Raw genomic sequence first — 22840 nt, 5'->3', positions numbered from 1 at the left:
TGTCGCTGCTGTTGTTACTATTGCTGTTTGTTTGTTTAGTGCTTTTCTTGGACTAATTCGATGAAGTCTGTATCTTGTCATGTGCAGCCACTGAGGTCTCTGCTCAGTTGCTTAGTGATAACGGAGCTAAACACTGGAGAGAGACTTCCCTAAATGCCTTGAACAAGTCTCCCACCCTTCAGCAAAGGGCTCTGTGCGTGTGCTGGCACATGTCTTCCATGCTTCAGCGGTTTACAACTGTTTTAAGCCTCTACTTTCTGCTGGTGCAGAGCCTCAAGGCCCGAGGTGAGAACAGGGTTTCAAGCGTTTCCTGGGCATGTGTGCAGTCCTGCCCATGGGCATCGTCTTCTAGAGCTCCAGAGATACAGCAGAGCTTTTCATAAGCCCCCTATGGACATCTCATTCCCAAGATTTTCTTAAGTTTTTTTGGCCAGCTTCTTCTTTGCCCCAGTGGACACCACCGCCGCAGGCAGTTGTGATGTTAAACAATGGCTGCTGATTGTTTTCAACAGAAAAACCGAAGAAGAGGGCTTTACCACGGAGTAACCTCTGAGCCCAGCCAAATACAGACAAGCCCTGGGAATGAGGCTTTACCAGGGAGCTTCCGGAGGAGTCACACAGTGGCAAATCTCTGGCTCTAGGGCTTTTGGGGCCTCCAAACCTGTCTTTCCCATCCAGTGATCCTATGCTACTTGTTTAAAGCTACCACAGAGCCAGGGAGAGGGAGTGGGAACAGAGCGAGTTAAAAGACAACATTTTCCTTGAATGCACACTCCTGGGATTACTGCAAGCCTATGGCTAATTTCCAGAGTTCTGAAAAGGTTGATTTTAATCATTTTTGCCTTTGTTCTCACTGCTTTTACAGAGAAGTAGGTTTCTAGATGTCCTTATTCTGCCATTCCAACAGTGCTTCTTAATATAAACTTGTTTGTATGTATATTCTATTATAGAAAACTACGACAGAATAATCAACGAGAGACTTTCAACCAGGAAAATACTTGGTCTTAGAATCAAATTCTGGGTAAGAAATGAACAGAAATAAAGAAAAAATGTACAATTTTTATTATTTTTTAAATGGCTGACAAATGGTTATCAAGTTACTATGACATTGGGATTCTCTTTAAATACATTTAAGTGACGTTTACGATACACTGGAAATGGTATCCTCTGCATCTAGTTAAACCTTTAAACAACTGGGTGCAACAACATTACATGTGCAAGAGGAACTCTGGGTTCTTCAATTCTTTTAGGGGTCACACAAGCAAAAATGCTTGACTAGCACTTTGAAGTCAGCCTTCTAAAAATTACACTGTGGTTACATCATCCACACACTCAGGATACTCAGCAACTCCAACACTGAACAGCACGTCTTCAGATCAAAGAGCTCCACAGTTAGGCCCTAGTCTGGCCTTCCCACCTGATCACCCACCAGGCCAGAAAGCAAAGCCTCGGCTTCAGCCAGGGTCTCCCCCTGTGGCCGCAGTGCAGGAAGCAGGTCAGAGGAAAACAAGTGGACAAAGACTGAGTAGTAGGCTAACCGGAGCCCACCGCTACCCAGTACCACACCTCGAATTCACGGAAGGTTTGCGTGTCATTTCTTGATTAACTGGTAAGTATATTTTTAAGTGAAAACTAAGAAGCTTTATTAATTTACTTTCTTTGTCTCAAGTATTTTGAGATCTGTTCCTCTACTACATAAAAAAACACACTAAGTCCTACACATAAAGGGAAGTCACTACAAAACTATTTTGTCAACTTGTTTTAATTAGTATAGGAGATACAAATAAGCTCACTTAAGCACATCTGTCTTAACCTCTTGATTTAGTTTATCCTCCCTTATGTTATTTTAGTAGCTGAGACTGCTCCAAAGTGAGTAGCAAATCCAGTACATGGCGATTACATTCAATTAAACATGTTTTTATGCTTAAAGTAGGGTTTAAACACATGCTTTTACTCAGACAAACCACTCTATACAAATAAACAAGGAAGTTTTACATTTAAAAAAAAGAGAGAGAGGGCTCTCCAACTATATTTAACAACTCAGGCTTTTAACATTCCCTCAATCTATTGTTTACTCTCCTGGACCTACTCTTTTCTTTCAGTTAAAACCCACAGCCTACCTCGCCTCAAGTTCAAACTAAATAGAAAGTTATAGGCTTTTATTTTACCTATTTTTCATTTCTTTTCTGGCTCTAGCATTCTGTTATCAGTAAAAAAATCTATATCAGTAATGACTCTAAAGTAGAAAATTCATTTTTCCTTTTTTTTTTTAACGTTTATTTATTTTTGAGACAGAGAGAGACAGAGCATGAACGGGGGAGGGTCAGAGAGAGAAGGAGACACAGAAACCGAAACAGGCTCCAGGCTCTGAGCCATCAGCACAGAGCCCAACGCAGGGCTCGAACTCACGGACCGCGAGATCATGACCTGAGCCGAAGTCGGACGCTTAACCAACTAAGCCACCCAGGCGCCCCCATTTTTCCTTTTCTAATGTCAAGATCCAAAAGGACAAAGACCCGAACGTGCATGGTTTAGGCTGAATATCAGAATGAAGATAATGGCTGCATAGCTTTCCCAGCATGTTTCTTAAAAATACCAAAGTTCTGGGACACTTGGGTGGCTAAGTTGGTTCAGCATCCAACTTTAGCTCAGGTCATGATCACCCAGTCTGTGAGCTCGAGCCCCACATCAGACTCTGTGCTGACAGCTCAGAGCCTGGAGCCTGCTTCAGATTCTGTGTCTCCCTCTCTCTCTGCCCCTCCCCTGCTTGCACGCGCACGCGCGCTCTCTCTCTCTCTCTCTCTCTCTCTCTCAAAAATAAATAAACATTTTTTAATAAAAAAAAACAAAAACAAAAATAAACAAATACCAAAGTTCTACAGAATAGAAATAAGGCAATCTCTTCATTCAAATTCTACAAACATTGCCTGAGCCCACATAGGATCCTTTAGTGATTTGCTGAAGGTCATTCAGCTAGTACATGGCCTTTCCTCTTCCACTCATACCCATACTGCAGACAAATCAATGAAGAGCATAAAGCCACTTTATAACAAGAGGCAGTGACCAACAAGCTTTGTGTAACCGGATCATAGTAAGTCTTTCTACAGTTTGGAATAGCATCTTATACAAAATTATAGAATGACTTACTATGATCTGATTACCCAAAAGCTTATTCAAAGTGTTCAATACCCATATTAATCCTCAGTACCTTTTATACGTACCTTAAAACTACGTATAAAAAACCCCCAAGTTAAAGAAGTAAGTGCTGGGGCACCTAGGTGGCTCAGTCAGTTAAGCATCTAACTCTGATTTCACCTCAGGTCATGATCTCCGTTTGTGAGTTCAAGCCCCACATGGGGCTCTGTGCTGACAGCGTGGAGCTTGCTTGGAATTCTGTCTCCCTATCTGCCCCTCATCAGCTTACTCTCTTTCTCTCTCAAAAATAAATAAAAATAAACGTTAAAAAAAGATTAGTGTTGGGGGCGCCTGGATGGCTCAGTTGGTTAAGCATCCAACTGCGGCTCAGGTCACCATCTCACAGTTCGTCAGTTTGAGCCCCACATCAGGCTCTGTGCTGACAGCTTGGAGCCTGGAGCCTGCTTTGGATTCTGTTTCCCCCTCTCTCTGCCCTTCCCCTACTCAAACTCTGTCTCTCTCTTGCTCTTTCAAAAATAAACATTTAAAAAAAAAAAAACAAAACCCTAGTGTATTTAAATCAGTAAAATCGCAGCACACCATAGCTAAACTCATCTCCCTACCCTATTTCCATACTCTAAACTAAACTAAATCCTGGGGGTGCCTGGGTGGCTCAGTCAGTTAGGCACCAACTTCAGCCCAGGTCATGATCTCACGGTCCGTGGGTTCAAGCCCCACGTCAGGCTCTGTGCTGACTGACAGCTCAGAGCCTGGAGCCTGCTTAAGATTCTGTGTCTCCCTCCCTGCCTGCCCCTGCCCCTCCCACTCTGTCTCTCTCCATCTCTCAAAAATGAATAACCGTTAAAAAAATTTTTTTTAATAAAATAAAATAAATCCTTACACTTCTTGTTCTCCATGTAACTTTTCTGCCCTGTTAAGCTTCCCTAAGAAATACTTTCTGCTCCCTTGCCTTCCCTTCAAAATAAACCTGGGAAAATGCTTTAGAGGATCCCTCCCAACCAGGCAAGTCACTCTGCCGGGATCCAAGGAGAAAAGACAAAGCTTTTGCCTGGGGCCACACTGATCTATTTCTGAAATGCTGCATCAGCAACCAACAAGCAAGTTACAGAATCTGTTGCAACAAGGAAAGACTTGTCAAAGGAGAGAGCATGTTTAAATCGTATACACACCTCAGTAAAAATAAAAGCTAGACTCAAGAATCAGTCACGTCTGCATCCTGGTTCAGCAGTTCACTATATATCCACACTCAACCAACACAACCTGCTGTAATATGACTGGTTTTCAAGACACTTTTTCATAAGATTTTTTACTGCTAAGACTACTCAAAGTTATAGACCCCCAATGATATATTAAGCCAGTGATGCCTTTGTAACTAGACATTCATTCCTTTTCCAATTACTTTGGTGGAACACACATAATTTTATAGCATGGCACTCTCAAAGACTCAAAACTATTCATTTCTAAATTAGAGGAAAAAAATAATAGACCGTTTATAAAGCTACCAAAAATATCTAGAAATTTCTTTTTACTATAGGAGAATTTAAATAGTAAATATAATTCTATTTATATTTTATAATATAATATATATTATATATCTACATACAAATATATACAAGTATATATATATGATTATATACTAATTGAATTCTAAGTGTTTCCAAATCTGTCAAGAGAAAACAATTTCCAATTAATTCTTTAAAAATTCTTCCAAGATATCTTTTTATCACTTACCTCATGGAACATTAAAAAATAAGTTGTAAGGAAAACTGATTTAGTCCAAAGTCAAAAATTTCAAACCTGAGCATCTAGAGGATGAAACTTACAAAGTGTTTTTAATCAACCAAACCCCAAGAAAAACAATCATACAATATAAACATATTGATATATTTACATTCATACATTAACACTTATACATACCAAGCATCATATGCCTATAGGAGTTATTTTGATGAAATCCATAATATAGTTTGGTATATCCAAAATCCTTCACTATGGTTTAAAATGCAAAATCCAGGGGCACCTGGGTGGCTCAGTCGGTTGAGCGTCCGACTTCAGCTCAGGTCATGATCTCACAGCTCGTGAGTTCGAGCCCTGCGTCAGGCTCTGTGCTGACAGCTCGGAGGCTGGAGCCTGCTTCAGATTCTGTGTCTCCCTCTCTCTCTCCCCCAACCTACTCGCATTCTGTCTCTGTCTCTCTCAAAAATAAATAAACATTAAAAAAAAAATTTTTTTTAATGCAAAATCCAGAAGGGAGGTAAGGAAACAAATGAAAGTCCTATGTAAGCCTTTCAAATGTTTTTACAACAACACTTACCCACTCCCCCACTCCATAGGACCCTAGAGGCAGGTAAAGGGTAAAATGCAGAAAGGCCCACAGCGAATGAGGCCCGATTACAGATACACGCACACATGTGAATCATGCAGACAACAGCCAAAAGCAAGGCTCTGTTATGAAAAAATGGTTAAAATCACAGTGGAATCTGCTGCTATAACGAAATGTGGGGCCGGCATGATTCACAGATCACAACAGAATAATCCCCAAATCAGCTCTAGTCATTCTGCTGAAACAACCCTCCACAAGGCTTACCCCAGTCCTCACGGCAGGGTCAGAAAGCCCTTGCAGAAACTCCTAAGAACGCCCTCCAGGAAGCAGACCTGCCCAGACAACAGTAAACAAGCTCTGAAGACTCTCTTGGAAAATCTACACAGCACAACTTCTGGACCCAAACATGGAAGAAACTAAAGGCTCCCCCAATAAGGATTTTGGAAGAATAACATTCGCAGCAAACTCCACACAGGAAAGCCGAGGGCTGCCTTGGGATTTACCAAATCAGAGTGTGCATTCAACTAGGGGGGAGCAGCCACCATCAAGTAACTTAGAACTTAGAACCAAACACTCAACCAGAAAACACTAAAACCCCTAAATCATGACCCAATAATTTGTTTTTTCAAAAAGCTCTACACTTGGTCTGCAAAGAGTTGGTAACAAACAATGTATCATATCATCTTTATTTTCTACAGATAAGAACATTTGAGATGAGAAAAGTTCACTTGGTCCTGCGAAATGCCAGATCACAAATTATGACCTGTCTCTCAAACCTCACACTCTGTAGAACAAGCACTGAGTTTGGGAACCTCTTCCAAATCACAGACATCTGAGAAGCACAAGGGCTAACTGGAGCAGCACAATGCATGGAGGTGCAAATAAATTTTGGTTCAACTGAGTGCTGTATCTTCATTTCATTAACATGCAAATGTCATTTCAATCCAAGTGACACAAAGAGAAAAATGAGAACTTTCATGACTCAGCATTTCAGTTTGTTATGACAAAGAAATTAGGGGATAGGGTGCTTGGGTGGCTCAGTCAGTTAAGCTCCCAACTTCAGCTCAGGTCATGATCTCACGGTCTGTGGGTTCAAGCCCCACGTCGGGCTCTGAGTCTCCTCCTCTCTCTGCCTCTCCCCCGCTCACACTGTCTGTCTCTCAAAAATAAATGAACATTAAAAAATAATTTTAAAAAAAAGAAAAACGAAGAAGTTATGGGCAATTTAGCCCAAAGAGAACTCAAGTCTGCAGGTTTATTCTTGAGAAGAGGTAGTAAATAGTGTGCCTTTATCTACAAGTTTCAAAGTCCTGTGGAGCAGGGATAGGAACCACATTTCAGAAATGCGCCAGAAGCGACAGGTGTTGAGCACCACAGCTCAGCTGTCAGTTGGACAGTAGTGATCAGGGAAGTGGAGGGTCAGGGAGGGCAGCAGGAACTGTGACCGATTCTGTGAAACAGAGCCTCAAAAATTAAACACAAAAAAGGAAACAGAACCTCACTAACGTAAGAGCACTGCTGTGCACGGATACCCAAATGAACTCAAGTCATTACCCTTCCACTACGCCCACAATGTTTTTCCCACAAGTACAAGTCACAGGTGGGACTTCCTCACTCAATACGTTTCTCTTGAGTTCTCTCACTATGTGGATGTTCTGTGATCATACAAAACCGTTAACATTTCTAACCAGCAAGAACACCTGAAATAAAGGCAAAAAGATAATAAACCAAGGAAAATGTACCTCAAAAAAGTATCCTGAGGGGCGCTGGGGTGGCTCAGGCAGCTAAGCAACCAACTCTTCATTTCAGCTCAGGTCATGACTTCCCAGTTCCTGGGATTAAGCCCCGAGTCGGGCTGCCAACCGTGGAGCCTGCCTGGGGTTCTCTCTCTCCCTCTCTCTCTGCCCCTCCCCTGTGCACACTCTCTTACTCAAAATAAATAAACATTAAAAAAAAAGTATCCTTAATATACAGAAACTTTCTGCAAATCAGTAAGAACACAAATATGCCATTAGTGAAATGAATGAAAAAAACAACACAAATGAGCAGTATACATATAAAGGCACTCGCTCACTGATAATCCAACAAATGGGGCATCTGGGTAGCTCAGTCAGTTAAGCATCCAACTTGCTTTCAAGCTCAGGTCATGATCTCAGGGTGCATGAGATCGAGCTCTGAGTCGGGTTCCGCAGAGCCTGCCTTGGATTCTCTCTGTCCCTCTCTCTCTCTGCCCCTCCCCTGCTCACAGGCACTCTCTCTCTAAACAAATAAATAAACATTAAAAAAATAACAATGAGCTGTAATTTTTCAACGATCTGGTTGGCAAAGATGAAAATGGTTACCAAAGTCCATGTTGAGGAATGTGAAGAAAGGAACACCATATGCAGGGCCAGTGTCAGCGGAAACTGCTGAACTCTTTCTAGACAGCAGTTAGGCAACTTGTATCAAAACCTTAAAAACCACATGCCTTGTGGGGCACCTGGGTGGCTCAATCGGATGAGCATCCGAGTTCCGCTCAGGTCATGATCTCACGGCTCGTGAGTTTAAGCCCCGCTTAACTGTGCTGTCAGCTCGGAGCCTAGAGCCTGCTTCCGATTCCTTGTCTCCCTCTCTCTCTGCCCCTCCCCTGCTCACGCTCTCTCCCTCTCTCTCAAAAATAAATAAACATTAAAAAAATTAAAAAAAAAAAAAAAAACATGCCTTGTGACCAGTGATCCCACATCTTAGGACTTTAGCCTAAAGATAATCACATCCTAGTTATGAGCTGTGATCCACTGAGAACAGGAAGTGTGAGTTCAAGTGTTCACAACCTCCACAATTCCAACACCAGGAAATCCTTCTGTCATAATGAGAAGGAATCAGATCCCCATGAATGGAAAATGTATGAGCTAAGTGCTTCCTTGGTCAAGTGCTTTGTTTCACAGATTTAATTTCAGTTCAAGTACCCAAATGATAAGCATAAGGCATTTTAAAAGTAATATAAACAGCCCTATTGCTTCCTTGATGTTTTTTTACTGAGTTTAAGTCCTCTACTTAAAAAGTTGTTCATTATTTATGCACATGTATGTGCGTCCAATATCACATAGGATCACACTGTGGCACTGGGGCCAGGCACATCTCTTTAACCCAAACACACCTTTTCGGCAGAAAGGGAAAGAGGCCATCTCTGGAGCTTAGTGTCCTCATCCTCAAAAGCAGACTCGTGACTGCTGGGTGTTGAGCCTGGCTCCTAGAAAGCACTCAATAAAGGGCAGTTGTGGTGTCATCGTTGTTCCTATACCTAGAAGCGGCTGCTTCTCCTTTCTGTGGATTTTATGGGTTCTGCAGCCCCAACACACCTACCACCCAAGGAATCTCACCTAACTTGCTCTGTACTGCAAGACATCACCTGCACATGTACAACTAAATGCCTTATATAGTGGAACTGTATCATTACAGAGCTAACAGTACTGCAATACGTAAGCACTGCCCGATAAAAAGAGATCCGAGGGGTTGGAAACCATTTGGAATAGTTCTTGGAGCTGCCCCGTACATTAGATGCATGCATTTCTGTCTCTCCCACAAAAGACACTTCCCGTTTCTCAACGCCAGCCTCCCTCCGTGGCTTCTGGCAGCAGCACTGTGCCTGTTCAGTAACAACCATCTCAAACCATCTTAGGCTCAGCCTCTCAGATTACCAACTGCACATGCTGCCAATCAAAAATAGTCAGAACTTGATTCTGTACATTCCCCAGTCTGCATTTCTACCCAGACCCTGAGCTTTGTCAGGCATGTGTAACAAATAATGTGTCACTTTAATAAGAACTTGTAACATAATAGAGTTCTACTAAATATTATACTGAAATGATCACATTTAAGAGTGCTCATTTAGAAATCTAAAATAGAGTTTGTGATTCAGTTTCAGTATTAGCGTCAAAAGACTCGCCTGAGACACTTTTATAACTTGAAAGGACATGATCTGAAGTATCAAACTTATACTCATCTCTAGGGAAAAATATACATTTTAAGTTTGGCAAACAGCTCCCTTACTATGAACAATTTGATACCCTGCTAACCTTTGCCTAAACTTATCCTTTTTATCAGTTTTATGAAGGCATATGCCTTAATACCATCTATTTCTAATAAATTTCTAACAAAATAAAACACAGAAACCCTGAATTATGACACTGTCTTTCACTATCAGACTACCTACAATTGCTATTACGGGGGGTAATGTGATCTGAACTGCAAAATATTTTGAAGAGATCTAGAATGTGCCACTGTGGCCTAAAAACTGCTTTCAGCTGCAAGCATTTGAGTTCCTGAAATCTCTTATCTGCCTAAAAGCAGAGCCTCTCAAAGAACTCAATCGACTTATGTCCCCTCCCTAGGAGCAATCAGGGAAGACTGACTCTTATCACCAGAGAGATGTCTCCACACCACACCTAAGCAGACATTGTCACAAAACTATCACGTTGCCCATCTATTCTCTAAGGGCCCATTTATCTTTCCAGAAAGTTATTTCTTTTTCTATAGGTGCTTTTTCTCTTCCCTTCTCTCATTTGTCTTCCCATGAATGTCCTTCTCCCCGCCCCCCCACCCTTCACCAATGAAGATGGTATATAAGCCACAAATTCTAACCCTCAACTTTGAGTGGCATATTTACCTGTGATTAAATCTGCCTTTTCTCTTGTTTATGTATCTTCTGTCATCTTAATTTGCAGGCCCCCAATTATTACACCTAAGATGGAGGAAATGCTTTTCCTACTGACAATTTAAATCTACAAAATACATCCTATAAGTGTATGAGAATCATGCTTTCTTATTAATTGCAGTCAAAAGCAATTATATAATTAACATTTAACACTTCCTCTTTGAAGTCTTCCTGTTTTCTCGCTTTTCTTTAAACTTCCTATTAATTTTTGTTTCTAACTCTTAGATTGTTTTCAAGTATTATTCTCGTAAGTATAATTTGGCAGAAATAAAGTTTCCCTTTTCTACTTCTGACAAATCAGAACATATAATAATTGAGCATTAGAAACACTACTCTTAAAAAGAAAAAAAAACTACTCTTTGCCATTTGATAAAAACCTCTCCAGTACAATCAAACTAAAACATCCTGTTGATTAAATAAAGCAAGTTGCTATCTCACCAACCACTGAGAACTGGAAGCTTTCTGAAATATACAGAATTAGGCACCCGTGCACATACACGTACACACACGTACACACACGTACACAAACACACACACACACACACACACACACACACATATGCAGGGTTACTTTGTACAAAACAATGAAAGCCAACCACAAACCAGAGGTTGTTTTAAAACTGATCCAATGATGATAAAAATAAAATGACAAACCAAGAAAATTAGTCTAACCTGGCTCTGAGATACACACTTTTTACCAAGGTATGAAAAATAAACCATAGGGACAACTCTCCCTGCAGGGAAAAACCCTTTCTGCTCCGATGGCCACAACCACTCCCTTGGCAGTCAGTTGTTTCTCTTAAATTAACCTCAATTAGCTAACCTTGCATGGCTCAGAAAGCACCTGGATGCTGGTGCCCACAATGAAGACTCTCCACACAGCAGCCTTGGGTACCATAACACCATCACCCGTGTGCCCACTGCTTTACTGAAAAGCCACAATCAAGGGTCCATGGCAAGTTGGGCCAACAATCCTTGACCAGCCCTATCAAAAGAAAAATTGCTGGGGTGTCCGGGTGATTCAGTCGGTCGAGTGTCCAACTCCTGAATTCGGCTCAGGTCATGAGCTCATGGTTCGTGGGTTCAAGCCCCACATAGGGCTCTGTGCTGACCATGTGGAGCCTGCTTGGGATTCTCTCTCTCTCAAAAATAAATAAACATTTAAAAAAATTTTAAATAAGAAAAATTGCTAAAATAGCATTCTGCTGAAATTACAACTGAATAGGGCTAGGTTTAGTAGTAGGCAGGGATAGATAAGGGAGCCGTGACCACATGCTTCAAGACTCCCTGTAGAGGCCCTGGGCCCTCCTGGGCCCTCCTACTCCTCAGAGTGGCCACCAGCATCCCCCCCCCACCCGCCCCCGCCCCTTCCACAGATTCAAGTGGGAGGCTATATAGCTGCAGGTGGGTTGGGGGTAAAGAAAGGACAAACACATTCCAGACCTGCCCATGCTAGGTGCCATGAATAGATTCTCACAAACTGTTATCCAGTTCCTGATAAGGTCCCAATAAAAAGTCGGAGACAAAAATCTTTGGCGGAAACCCAGTTGGGACTCCTCTCACTCCCTCTCACTCTCTGAGAACTTTGTACTTTTGCTCAATAAACTCTATCACCGTGCTCGCTCTCTGCTGTATGAGATTCATTCTTCGACTCCATAAGACAAGGAAGGACCAGCGTCTCTCCCACCCAGCTATAACACAACTTTACAAGCCTGTCAACAACCTACGATGACAAACCAAGCTATTCCCTTGTGCGGGTTCAACTGACCATGTGCCTACTTACAAACCTCAGGGATGGTCCTCCACTGGCTACAAAACATCCAGATTTAACCATCTGGCCCCATTCCCTTTCCAGCTTCCTGTCCTACTACCGCACCTCAAACCAGTCACAAACTCCTGGCAGCAATCTTTCCCATCTCCTTCTGCTTGAAACATCTTTCCTCTGCTTTCAGAACTACATGCTTCTCTTCCTCCAAGACTTGGTTCAAATGTCCCCTCCTCCAGAAAATAAATCATTTTCTCCACTGGGCCTCCACAGCACATTATCATGCTCCTAGTGTTTACAGGTCTCTGTCCCAGCTTCACCATTAGCCTGTAGGGATGTAGAATCTGATGTCTTCAACTACAATTCATCATTAAACTTCCAGTCATAGAAGAGACAACAGGCACATAATAAATGTTTAGGAAATGGCCGAGTGCACAGATGAACAAAACAACCAACAAGCAAACAAATGAGCACACCAACTAATGAACCTTCTAGTTGTGGCCTGGAGAGAGGAGACATTAATATTAATGTCAGTAATATTAAGCCCTGGCTAATCCCCAAAGGACACCCTGAGCCCCTTACCTCCTTTCAGCTACTCTTAAACCCCACACAAGTTCATTTCACTTCTCTGTATCTTCAAATACAATCCGCATCCTTAATCCACATTTTTACCACCTCAGAAGCTCCAGCTCTTTATTTCATAGTTGCCCTTGTGTAGTCCATGTAATAACCAACTTGCACTTGTTTCTATAAAGGCTCCCAAACAGACCATAAACCCTTTGGGCACAATTCTTTTGTCCTTGTAATCCGAGGGCCTCACATTGTCCTTGTGATCCCAGAGCCTAACACAGTGCCTGACAAATAGTACTCAATACATGAGACAAATAAATAAATGAAGAAAGGAAGATGTAACCATATTCACATTTTGCTTGTTACTTTTTTTCCTGTTTTGCTAAATCACCTGATTTTTCCACGTAAACTATAATAATCAGAAAGAGAAGTTGAGGGAAGAAAATATCATTTATAATCAAATCAGTACTTGAATAAAAACCTGTATTGTACAAGTCTTTTGCTATATTAACATTCACAGACACTTCACCACCATCTTATTGTCTCTCAGTGTCTGTTCTCAATGCATAATAGTTTTGTTTTTTTTTTTCTTAGAGAGACAGCACATAAGCAGGGGAGAGTGGCAGAGAGAAAGGGACAGAGACAGAGAGAATCTTAAGCAGGCTCACGCTCAGCACAGAGCCCAACAGAGGGGGCTGGATCCTGGGATCATGACCCGAGCTGAAATCAAGAGTCAGATGCTCAACCGACTGAGCCACCCAGGTGCCCCTGAATGCATAATACTTTAAAAAGTTTTCTAACTGAATAAAGTTGAACAAATCACAAAACATATAATGCTATTACTGCCAGTACCCATATCAGCCAGGCTCTGAGCCAAGATCTTTAATGCACTGTTTTTCTTAATCTTTATAAACACTCCAAAAGGTTGTATTTGGAAAATGGGAGTCTGAGAAAGGTTAGATCGCAAAGTCACTTAGCTGGTAAACTGGACCACCTACACTTGCACCCAGGTCTGTTCAGACCACATGCTTTTTGACTAAAATTTTAAAAATTCTAGCCCTGGGGCACCTGGGTGGCTCAGTGGGTTACACATCTGACTCTTGATTTCGGCTAAGGTCACTATCTCACGGTTTGTGAGTTTGAGCCCCACCCCAACCAGGATCCGTGCTGGTGGTACACAGGCTGCTTGGGATTCTCTCTCCCCCTCTCTCTCTGCCCCTCCCATGCTCTCTATCTCTCTCTCAAAATAAATAAACTGTGAATGGATGAATGAATGAATGAATGAATGAATGAAATTCTAGGCCTTATTTCTTAAAATTAGAATAAATGATGTAGACAGAATTTCAAAAGCCTATCCCTTCATCTTCACTATTACCAACTGCTCAAATATCATTCACCATTATTAGATATCTTGTTGAATTCTTGTTAGCCACCAAATCACTAAAGAGCACAGAAGTCCCCAACCGAAACATATGCAGCCTTGGAAAGTCCCCTTAAGTGTGACAGCATCTGCTCCAGGCTCTTGATCCTACTGGGGCCCTCTTACTGCTGAGAATTAGGCAGCAATTCTCCAGCATGCCGTTAAAACTACAAGAACTCAGGACGGTGAGGCTGTGGGGGAAGGGCACTCTGACCAGAGCAGGGTCAAATTCCCACAACTTTTCTATAGGACAATCTGTCAGCATACATTAATTTAAATATTTTTTTAAAAAGCGTATCATTTGACACAGTAAGTCCACAGGGAAGAATGTATCCTAAGTAACTGGATAACGCCCACAGATGTATAAATAAAAACCTAAAGGTCAAACAATAGTAGAATGATCAAATTATCCAAGGTACGGACACATGATGGCATATTATACAGTCACTGAAACATTAAAATAGTGATGAACCTGTGTATTTACTACTCTGCTAAATTTCCACAAAATACTGCCTCTGTAAAAAGCTGGTTACAAAATAGATTATCCTCTTTTTTAAAAAATTATACATGTACTTTTGAAAATCTATAAGAGAAAATATTAAAAGCATACAAGTACAATGGTGATCTAAGTGGTAAGACTATGTGTTTGAATAGAAAGTCAAAGAACTTCGCCCATCTTTATTTTTTTTAAGTCTATTTATTTGAGGGAGAGAGAGAGAAAGAAAGATTGAGCAGGTAAGGGAGGGGCAGGAAGAAGTAGAGAGAGAGAGAATCCCAAGCAGGCTCCACGCTGTCCACACAAAGCCCAATGCAGGGCTCAATCCCACGAAATGAACCATGAGATCACCTGAGCCAATACCAAAAGTCAGACACTTAACCAACTGAGCCACCCAGACACCCCATCCGCAGTGGCCATTTTATTCTCTTTCCACAGTGGCCATTTTATTACTGATAAAATAACGAAATAGCAAAATATTTTTAATTAAATCTATCCCTTAAAAATGCCAAAGAGCTCGTGAGCAAAATCAATCAGATTTTTTTTTTCCCTAGAGTTTTCCTTTTGATGCCTTCAAGTTTTTTAAATTGTTCATAGATAAGCGTGGAGTAAATTCAGAGGAGGATTAAGCTGCAAGAGACTTCCCAGTTTTATCTCCTGTTTTCAATTCTTTACAGAATGATACATATTCTTGGACTTGGATTACATGATACATATTCTTGGACTTGGATGACATTGAAGGTTCAGTTTTTAGAATTCAAGCTCAGGTCCTTTCAGAAGTAAATAAAGAAAAGATGGTACCCAAAACCTCCATTAACAGATCACAGAAGAGTTTTTACTCGCGGTGCCTGGGGTGGCTCAGTCATTAAGCATCAGACTTCACCTCAGGTCATGATCTCACGGTTTGTGAGTTCTGTGAGTTCAAGCCCTGCATTGGGCTCTGTGCTGACAGCTCAGAGCCTGGAGCCTGCTTCAGAATCTGTGTCTTCCTCTCTCTGCCCTCCCTCCCTTGCTCACACTCTGTCTTTCTTTCTCTCTCTCAAAAATAAGTAAACATTAAAAAAAAAAATTTTTTTTAAGTTCTTACTATAATATACAAAGTGCACAAGATGAATCTTTGATGGATGAGGCAATATTTTCTATCAATCCCCATTACAAAGGTGGATCTCAAAAGACAAGATCCAAAAGTAGCAGATTTTTTTTCATTTTTATTCGCTTTTGAGAGACAGAGCGTGTGCACAAGGGGGGAAGGGGCAAAGACAGAGGGAGACACAGAATCGGAGGCAGGCACCAGGCTCTGAGCTGTCAGCACAGAATCCGACGCAGGGCTCAAACTCATGAACTGTGAGATCACGACGTGAGCCAAAGTCAAATCCTTAACTGACTGAGCCACCAGGGTGCCCCAAGTAGCAGGTGTTTTTAAACACCTGACAAAATTAACTTCTAAATAAGAAAATGTCTTCCAAGATGATAATCGTACCCTACATACCTTAGGCCTGCAATAAATATTTCTTGATTTGAAAATAAACAAGGGGCGCCTGGATGGCTCGGTCGGTTAAGCGTCTGACTTCGGCTCAGGTCATGATCTCACGGTTTGTGAGCTCGAGCCCCGCGTGGGGCTCTGTGCTGATGGCTCAGAGCCTGGAGCCTGTTTCAGGTCTGTGTCTCCCTCTCTCTCTTCCCCTCCCCTGTTCATGCTCTGTCTCTCTCTGTCTCAAAAATAAATAAACATTAAAAAAAAAAAAAAGAAACAGCAGGCAAACACTCTTCATTTTTCTTCTGATGAATAGAGACAATTTAAATATAGTAAAAATTCAAGTAAACACCTAAAAAGAGAAACTACTTATAATAAACTACAAGCCTGAAGTTATACAAAATGTGTTCACTGACCTAAGTATGCAGAAAAACACAAATCTTGTTTATAGGGAACAGGTAGAGTTCCAAAAACCCACTTGTAAAGATGTATGAAATTCAGGGCACATTTCCCGCCAAAACCCTGTTACACTGGTAGTGAATTCCCGGCCTGATCCTAAAGGGTAGTGAGAACTATTTATCCCACGCCTGTGTTTTACGTGGATAGCACTAGTGGTGTATGGGAAGAAACAGGTAATGCTAGAGGAATAAAAAGGGCTCTTCGTCACTCATCACTCGGAGAAGGCTCTCAGCTGAGTGCCTCTCCAGAGAGGCTCTCCAGCCAAGAGATAGATGCCACTCCCCAGGTCATACTGTCTCTTTCAGGAGACAGTCCAAGTCCTAAAGACCAGTCAGTGGAGGAAGCGGAGTTTAAAGGCCCTGCCCCCGTGCCTCAAGGTAAGATAACTCTGCAGGGCATCCCAGCTCCACAGTTCCCTGTTGTAACTGCAGGGCAGTTCAACTCCTTGCTTTACTCAATCCTGCTTCCCTCGCTGCCCAGCTAGAGCATTCCCAGTAAAACTCCTACACGTAAAATCTGTTTCAAAGACTGTTTCCAGAATCTAAGGCAAATAACTAACACTTAGTAAGCTCACATTATAAGTCAAGCACTGTGCGTATACATACTTATATAGTATATAAGTTATATGTATGTAATATATGTGATCTTGCGGTATTATGGGTAGGTACTACAATCCCATTTTAAGTATGCAGAAACTGAGTCTCGGAGACGTCAAATGACTTGCCCAAGATTATATCTATGCCTTCCAAATGCACAGCCAATCAATATGTAAACAAACTCTCGTATACTTATACTGTAAGTGTTGCTGAATGGAATGGATTAAGGCAGATTCAGCTACCCAGAGGTTCTGGTGGCAGTCAGGAATGAGTGGCGTGGTGACCCATGGTCATACATAAAACAGGAATTAATAAAAGGACTTGGGATCCAGGCCCATTGAAAACTACATACTATGATCAAGGGTCCATATATTTTAGGCCCTCAGCAAAAAAGCAGTGGCCTAATGGAACCAGAATTCCAAAATGAAACTACATCGTAATAATCTACCGCATGATTCCTAGACCCTAAAAATAATGATTGGCAAACCTAGTCCACCTACAATCAAAATGCTACAATATGTACACCGATGTTTACTATGTAGGAGGAGCATGGCACTTCATCTTTTACTCCAATTCCTGCAAGAAGCTTCCTAAGCCAGTATCTAGAAATGCACTAATAAACTTATGAGGGGTACGAAGTCTTTACAATTAATACTCATCTTACCCAAGACGCACAACTGCACCCAGTGCAACTTCTTCCCCTATAACCATTCCATAGCTTCCCGAGCTTTCCCTGACAGTCTTCTTTTATACATTAAGCAGCTATTTACACGTACTGACAAAGAGTGAACAACTAAGAACTAATATTACCATGCCCTGGTGGCCGTCCTGCCCAAGAACCACAAGACACAAAACAATTCTATCAACTCCAAACAAGTACAAACGACAACTACTGTTAACTTCATTAAATTTGCGTTTGCATTTGTAGATCACAACTGACTTGAACAATGAGAACAAACTGTTTAAAAGTTTAAGAGAATTCAGATCCAGCACATCCTCAAAATAATCACTTAATTTCTAATATTCATAACTGCAAAATCTAATGTCACAAGTTAAAAAAATCAAAATATACTTAGAAATACTATAATAGTGCAATCAATGTCATTCTAAAATTCAAAAATAATTGGGCCTTAGCAGCTGATTCTTGAGAGTTTGCATATCTGTTGCCCCTTCCTTTAAAACTCACCAATGCCACTTCTCCTACCCCAACATTAGAAAGCATAGCTTTAAATGGCAAACACACACACACACACACACACACACACACACACACACACACGCATATTTGTAATTTCCTTATTTATCAATTTTGCACACAAGAGGCCTTAGCACCCATGTTGAGTTACCAACTGCAGTGACAAGTTCTTCAAATTAAAATGGATCACGGAGACTTCACACCATGGCACAACCAAATATGGAATCCTAAAATACAGCTTGCTGATCAAAGTCTGTGTCTTCTCTAACCCTGACAATGGCAATGTTTGGCCCAGTTCTTACCTTTTTCTCCATTCACCTCATAAAACAAGTTGCAAATCAGAAATACACAGTTCTACACAGATAGACACAAAAGTGCTAAATATACCTGAGTTTGACATTGCAGAGGAGAGTAATAATAGTGACACCATAACCAGCTTAAAGTTTACAGAGGAGGAGGTATCACCAGCCTAAGAAAAAGTATTTCCTCGCACAGCTGTAAAGTGGTTTAATCTTTTGGAGAAAAAGATAAACAGCTGGGAATGCAAGCTGGTGCAGGCACTCTGGAAAACAGTACGCAGGTTCCTCAAAAAAACTAAAAATGGAACTACCCTACGACCCAGCAAATGCACTACTAGGTATTTATCCAAGGGATACAGGTGTGCTATTTCGAAGGGACACATGCACCCCCATGTTTATAGCAGCACTATCAACAATAGCCAAAGTATGGAAAGAGCCCAAATGTCCATCGATGGATGAATGGATAAAGAAGATGTGGTATATATATACAATGGAGTATTACTCGGCTATCAAAAAGAATGAAATCTTGCTATTTGCAACTACGTCGATGGAACTGGAGGGTATTATGCTAAGTGAAATTAGTCAGAGAAAGACAAATATCATATGACTTCACTCATATGAGAACTGTAAGAGACAAAACAGATGAGCATAAGGGAAGGGAAGCAAAAATAATATAAAATCAGGGCGGGGGACAAAACATAAGAGACTCTGAAATATGGAGAACAAACAGAGGATTAGTGGAGGGGTTGTGGGAGGGGGGATGGGCTAAATGGGTAAGGGGCACTAAGGAATCTACTCCTGAAATCACTGTTGCACTATATGCTAACTAATTTGGATGTAAATTAAAAAACAATAAAGTTAAAAAAAAATTAATAAGTAAACAGCCATCGTGAAGCTTCATACAGACAAAAAATAAAAAGGTACACCAGAACTGGAATGCCAGCTCCATGAGGACTAGGATGTCCTCTCTTGATTACCACTGTACCCTTTCATACTTAACACAGTACTTGTAACACTGTGTTTAATATTTTTTGAAGGAATGAATGATAGCTATCATCATTCATTGATCACTTTTCTTAAAAAACTTTACTAAGCATGTTAAAAGCTTAACAAGCCTTTAAAACAAGAACTGCAAACCAGAGAAGAAAGTAACACTCTGAGCCTCAGAATAACTCTATGGGGGGGTCAATGGAATATATACAATTTTTTTTTCAATTTTACAGGCGAGGAAATCAAGTGTCAGAAAGACTGACCTTCCCAAGAAGACAGAGCTCTAAAAGGCTAAACCACCAGTCTGTCTTCCTTCCCCTATGCCACATCAATACCAAAATGAAGTTCAGAGCTAGGAAAACAAAAGAACATGGATGGAGAAGACAGTCTGGCCAAAAATTGTATTATCAAACATTCAAAACTAGGCTGTCTGTTCCTGGAAAAAAAGAAAACTTTCCTACATCACTATTGTGGAGATACAGTCAGTGGGGCCTATGGTTCTGTTCTTAATTGGCTACACTTCAATCTCCTACGTTCAGAGCACTGTGGGGCTCTTCTGAGTGCAGGTGCCTCTTTAAAAAAGTGACTGATCTGCATGAAGAATGGCTTCAAAAGCTGAAAAGCTACAAGTTAAAAGTCAGAAATAAAGCTCCTAATATCCCTTCGTTAAAATATACCTCTATTCCCTTCCCTGAAAAACTGCCTGACCAGAGGAATTCAAAGAACTGTCCAAGTAAGAAAAAAGTGTTTGGCCGGCACCCGATAACGAAAATCGTGTCTCTCTAGTGACAACGGCAATCTGTCACATCTTCAGTATTCCCTAAGTGCCCTTCAAAAGGTGCATTAAGGTACTGCCTAAGAGTAGCAGGCTTCCTTCTAAAACCGTGAAACAGAATCATACAGACGATGATTTTTTTTTTTTTTTAACTCCGGTCTGAGAACGGAAGTCAAGTTCAGATTCTCTTCCTTCCTCAAGCGAGTAAGAGAATTAAAGAGCGCGCGCGCGCACAAGCACGCACACACACACACACGCCCTGTAGTAAAAATGTCTCGGGGCCTCTTCACCTGTGGCAGTCGCCGCAGCAAGCCCCGATTTGCTGGGATTTGAGGCTCTTCCCCACGCGGGGAAAAGGCGGGTGGGTGAGGGGGGCACAGGGGAGAATGAACTGGTGCCTAAGTTTCCAAGCGGATCATTCTTTTCAACTTGGGCAGCTCTTTCCTTCCCCCCACCCCCCAACCCGCCGCTCCCCCACGGGCCGCAGCACACAGTCGGCTCCGCCAGAACCGGCAGGGCCCGAGGGGAGCACTGCCGCCGCCGCCGCCGAGCCCCGGGGCACCCCTCGGCGTCGGAGGCGCAGGCGGCCCCGGGTTCTCGGCCCGGGAGCGGCGCAGACCCCGGGCACGGGCCGCAGATCAGTCGTCGCCGCCGGGCGTGGGGACCGGGAAGGGACAGCCGCCGCGGGGCGGAGGGGCGGGGTGAGCACTTCCTGACTCTCGCATTGTCCACGCACCGCCCGCGCCGCCCCGGGCCCCGCCACCGCGCCTTCCCCGTCGGGGAGGAAGTTGGCGTTCGCCCCGCCAGCCCCGTCTTACCGTTCTTGGCGTCGCCCGCGGCAGCAGCCCCCGAGGCGGCCGCGGCGTTGGCGGCGCCAGTCCCCGCGCCTCCGGTGCCCGCCGCGCCCCCGGTGCCCGGCGCGCCCGCCGCCACCGCTCCGCAGCCGGCCGCCGCCGCCAGGCCCCCCCCGGCCGCCGCGCCCGCCGCGCCCGCCGCTGCCAGGGCCCCGGCTCCATTTTCCTGCTCGTCCCCGCTGCTGTTGGCGCGCTTGTTTTTGCGGCCGCCTTTGCTGCTTTTGGGGTTGGGCATCTCGCGAGCGTCCAGGTGCCCGGCGTCAAGGAAGGCGGCTCCCCGCCGCACGGCCGCTCCCGGCCCGCGCGGCGCCGGCTCCGGGAGGAAGAGAATGGAGGGCGCGGGCCGGCGGCTCCTTCGGCGCCCGTCTAGCCGCGCGGCCCGCGCCGCGCCATCCCGGCCGCCGCGCCCTCCCCGGCTTCCTGGAGCCGGCGCGCGGCCACCCGAGGCTCGCAGCCGCGCGAGCGCGGCGGGCTCGGGACCCGAGCGAGACGCTCCCGAGCCGGAGGGAAAAGGCGGGTCTCCGGCTTGTTTTGATTCGGCTTCGCTGACACGCTCTGGCCCCGCCCCCGCCCGTGACGACACTGGGGATTCGGCCTGGCCGCGCCCACCAGGTGACCTCAAGGCGGACCGGCCCGCCCGCGTGACGTCACGCCCCGCGCGAGCCGGCCACGTTCGAGTGACGTCATTCTGGCGCCCTCACCGCGGGCCTGCGAAGCTATTGGCCGTGCGCGAAGCCACCTTCCTGAAGTGGCCTCCTACACCAATCCGGTGGCATCTGGCGTAGTTATTCGGTGGCCTCCCGACCTTCATGTAATTGAGGCTTAGAACAATATGGTCCTGAAAAATAGGCGGGTGACTAGAAGAAGGGAAAACAAAGGATTTTGGATTAATAATCCATCAAAAGACCTTACCCTTCAAGAACAGTTTTAGGGGCAGTAATTACGGAAATAGGATCGAGGTCCCAGACAATGGGGATGAACAGCAGGGTCCCTGAGTGAGAAGCCGGCACAGTGTAGTGGTGAAAGTAATTCATACAAACAGGACCCACCATCCAGGGATAAAACTAAATGTTGCCTGTGACCACTAGGCAGGACCTGCTTGGGAGGAAACCCAATCCCTGTGGGCTGAGCTGTCCCAAAAGAGAGATAGCTGCGTTGGAAGCAGGCTAAGATTAAAACGTGACGCCTCTGAAGAGAGGCAGTGACCTGAGAGCAGGAGACCCCTGGGAAGAGTTCTACATGGGTTCTCTTTTCTGCAACTTTATTCTGCCTTTTCACAGACCAGCTCCTTCCCATATCTCAGGTTCCAGATCAAACACACTTCCTTCAGGATGTTATAGTAGAGCTCCTACCTTCCGGGAGGAGCTGTGAGAAGTATCACTGATAATTTTTCTCATCCATCTCTCATTATGTTGACGACGTATACGTTTACTTGCTTCCTAGCTATCTCCTTCTCATTCTCGGGAAAGCTCCACAGGTAGTAGGTTTTATCCGTCTTGGGCACCTCAGGCAGCAGCTAGCATATATTTGTTGAATGTATCAATTAGGTTATTTTCCCCATGATCTATGGAAGAAAACTATTTTAGTTGACAATTTACAGTTTTCCCCTCCTCTAGTGTAAACTTTAATTAACCCAGCGCTTCAGTAAAGGCTCAGTGGCTGTGTTATAAAGCATAAAGGGACAGACAGGGATGTGCAGAGAACTCTCCCTCTCAGGCTCACCTAATGGAGAGATTCTGACTGGGAGCTCCCAGGTTCATAGGAGACTCCACAGC

At 43.4% G+C, this 22840-nt stretch overlaps 1 protein-coding gene across 1 annotated transcript in view; it reads right to left on the bottom strand.

Annotated features, from left to right (window-relative positions):
- The window catches only part of HECA (hdc homolog, cell cycle regulator), a 232788-nt gene extending 211242 nt beyond the window's left edge, over positions 1-21546 (bottom strand). The window contains exon 1 of the mRNA XM_042987231.1: positions 21030-21546. Coding sequence (XP_042843165.1) covers positions 21030-21300 — 271 coding nt within the window. The 5' untranslated portion in view covers positions 21301-21546. The remainder of the gene's footprint in view (positions 1-21029) is intronic.
- Between the last annotated feature and the right edge of the window lie 1294 nt (positions 21547-22840).

The sequence above is a fragment of the Panthera tigris genome, chromosome B2, assembly GCF_018350195.1.
Source record: "Panthera tigris isolate Pti1 chromosome B2, P.tigris_Pti1_mat1.1, whole genome shotgun sequence".
NCBI classification, from domain to species: domain Eukaryota; kingdom Metazoa; phylum Chordata; class Mammalia; order Carnivora; family Felidae; genus Panthera; species Panthera tigris.
Note: the sequence above shows the minus strand (reverse complement) of the source record. Positions and strands in the feature narration are given on the sequence as shown.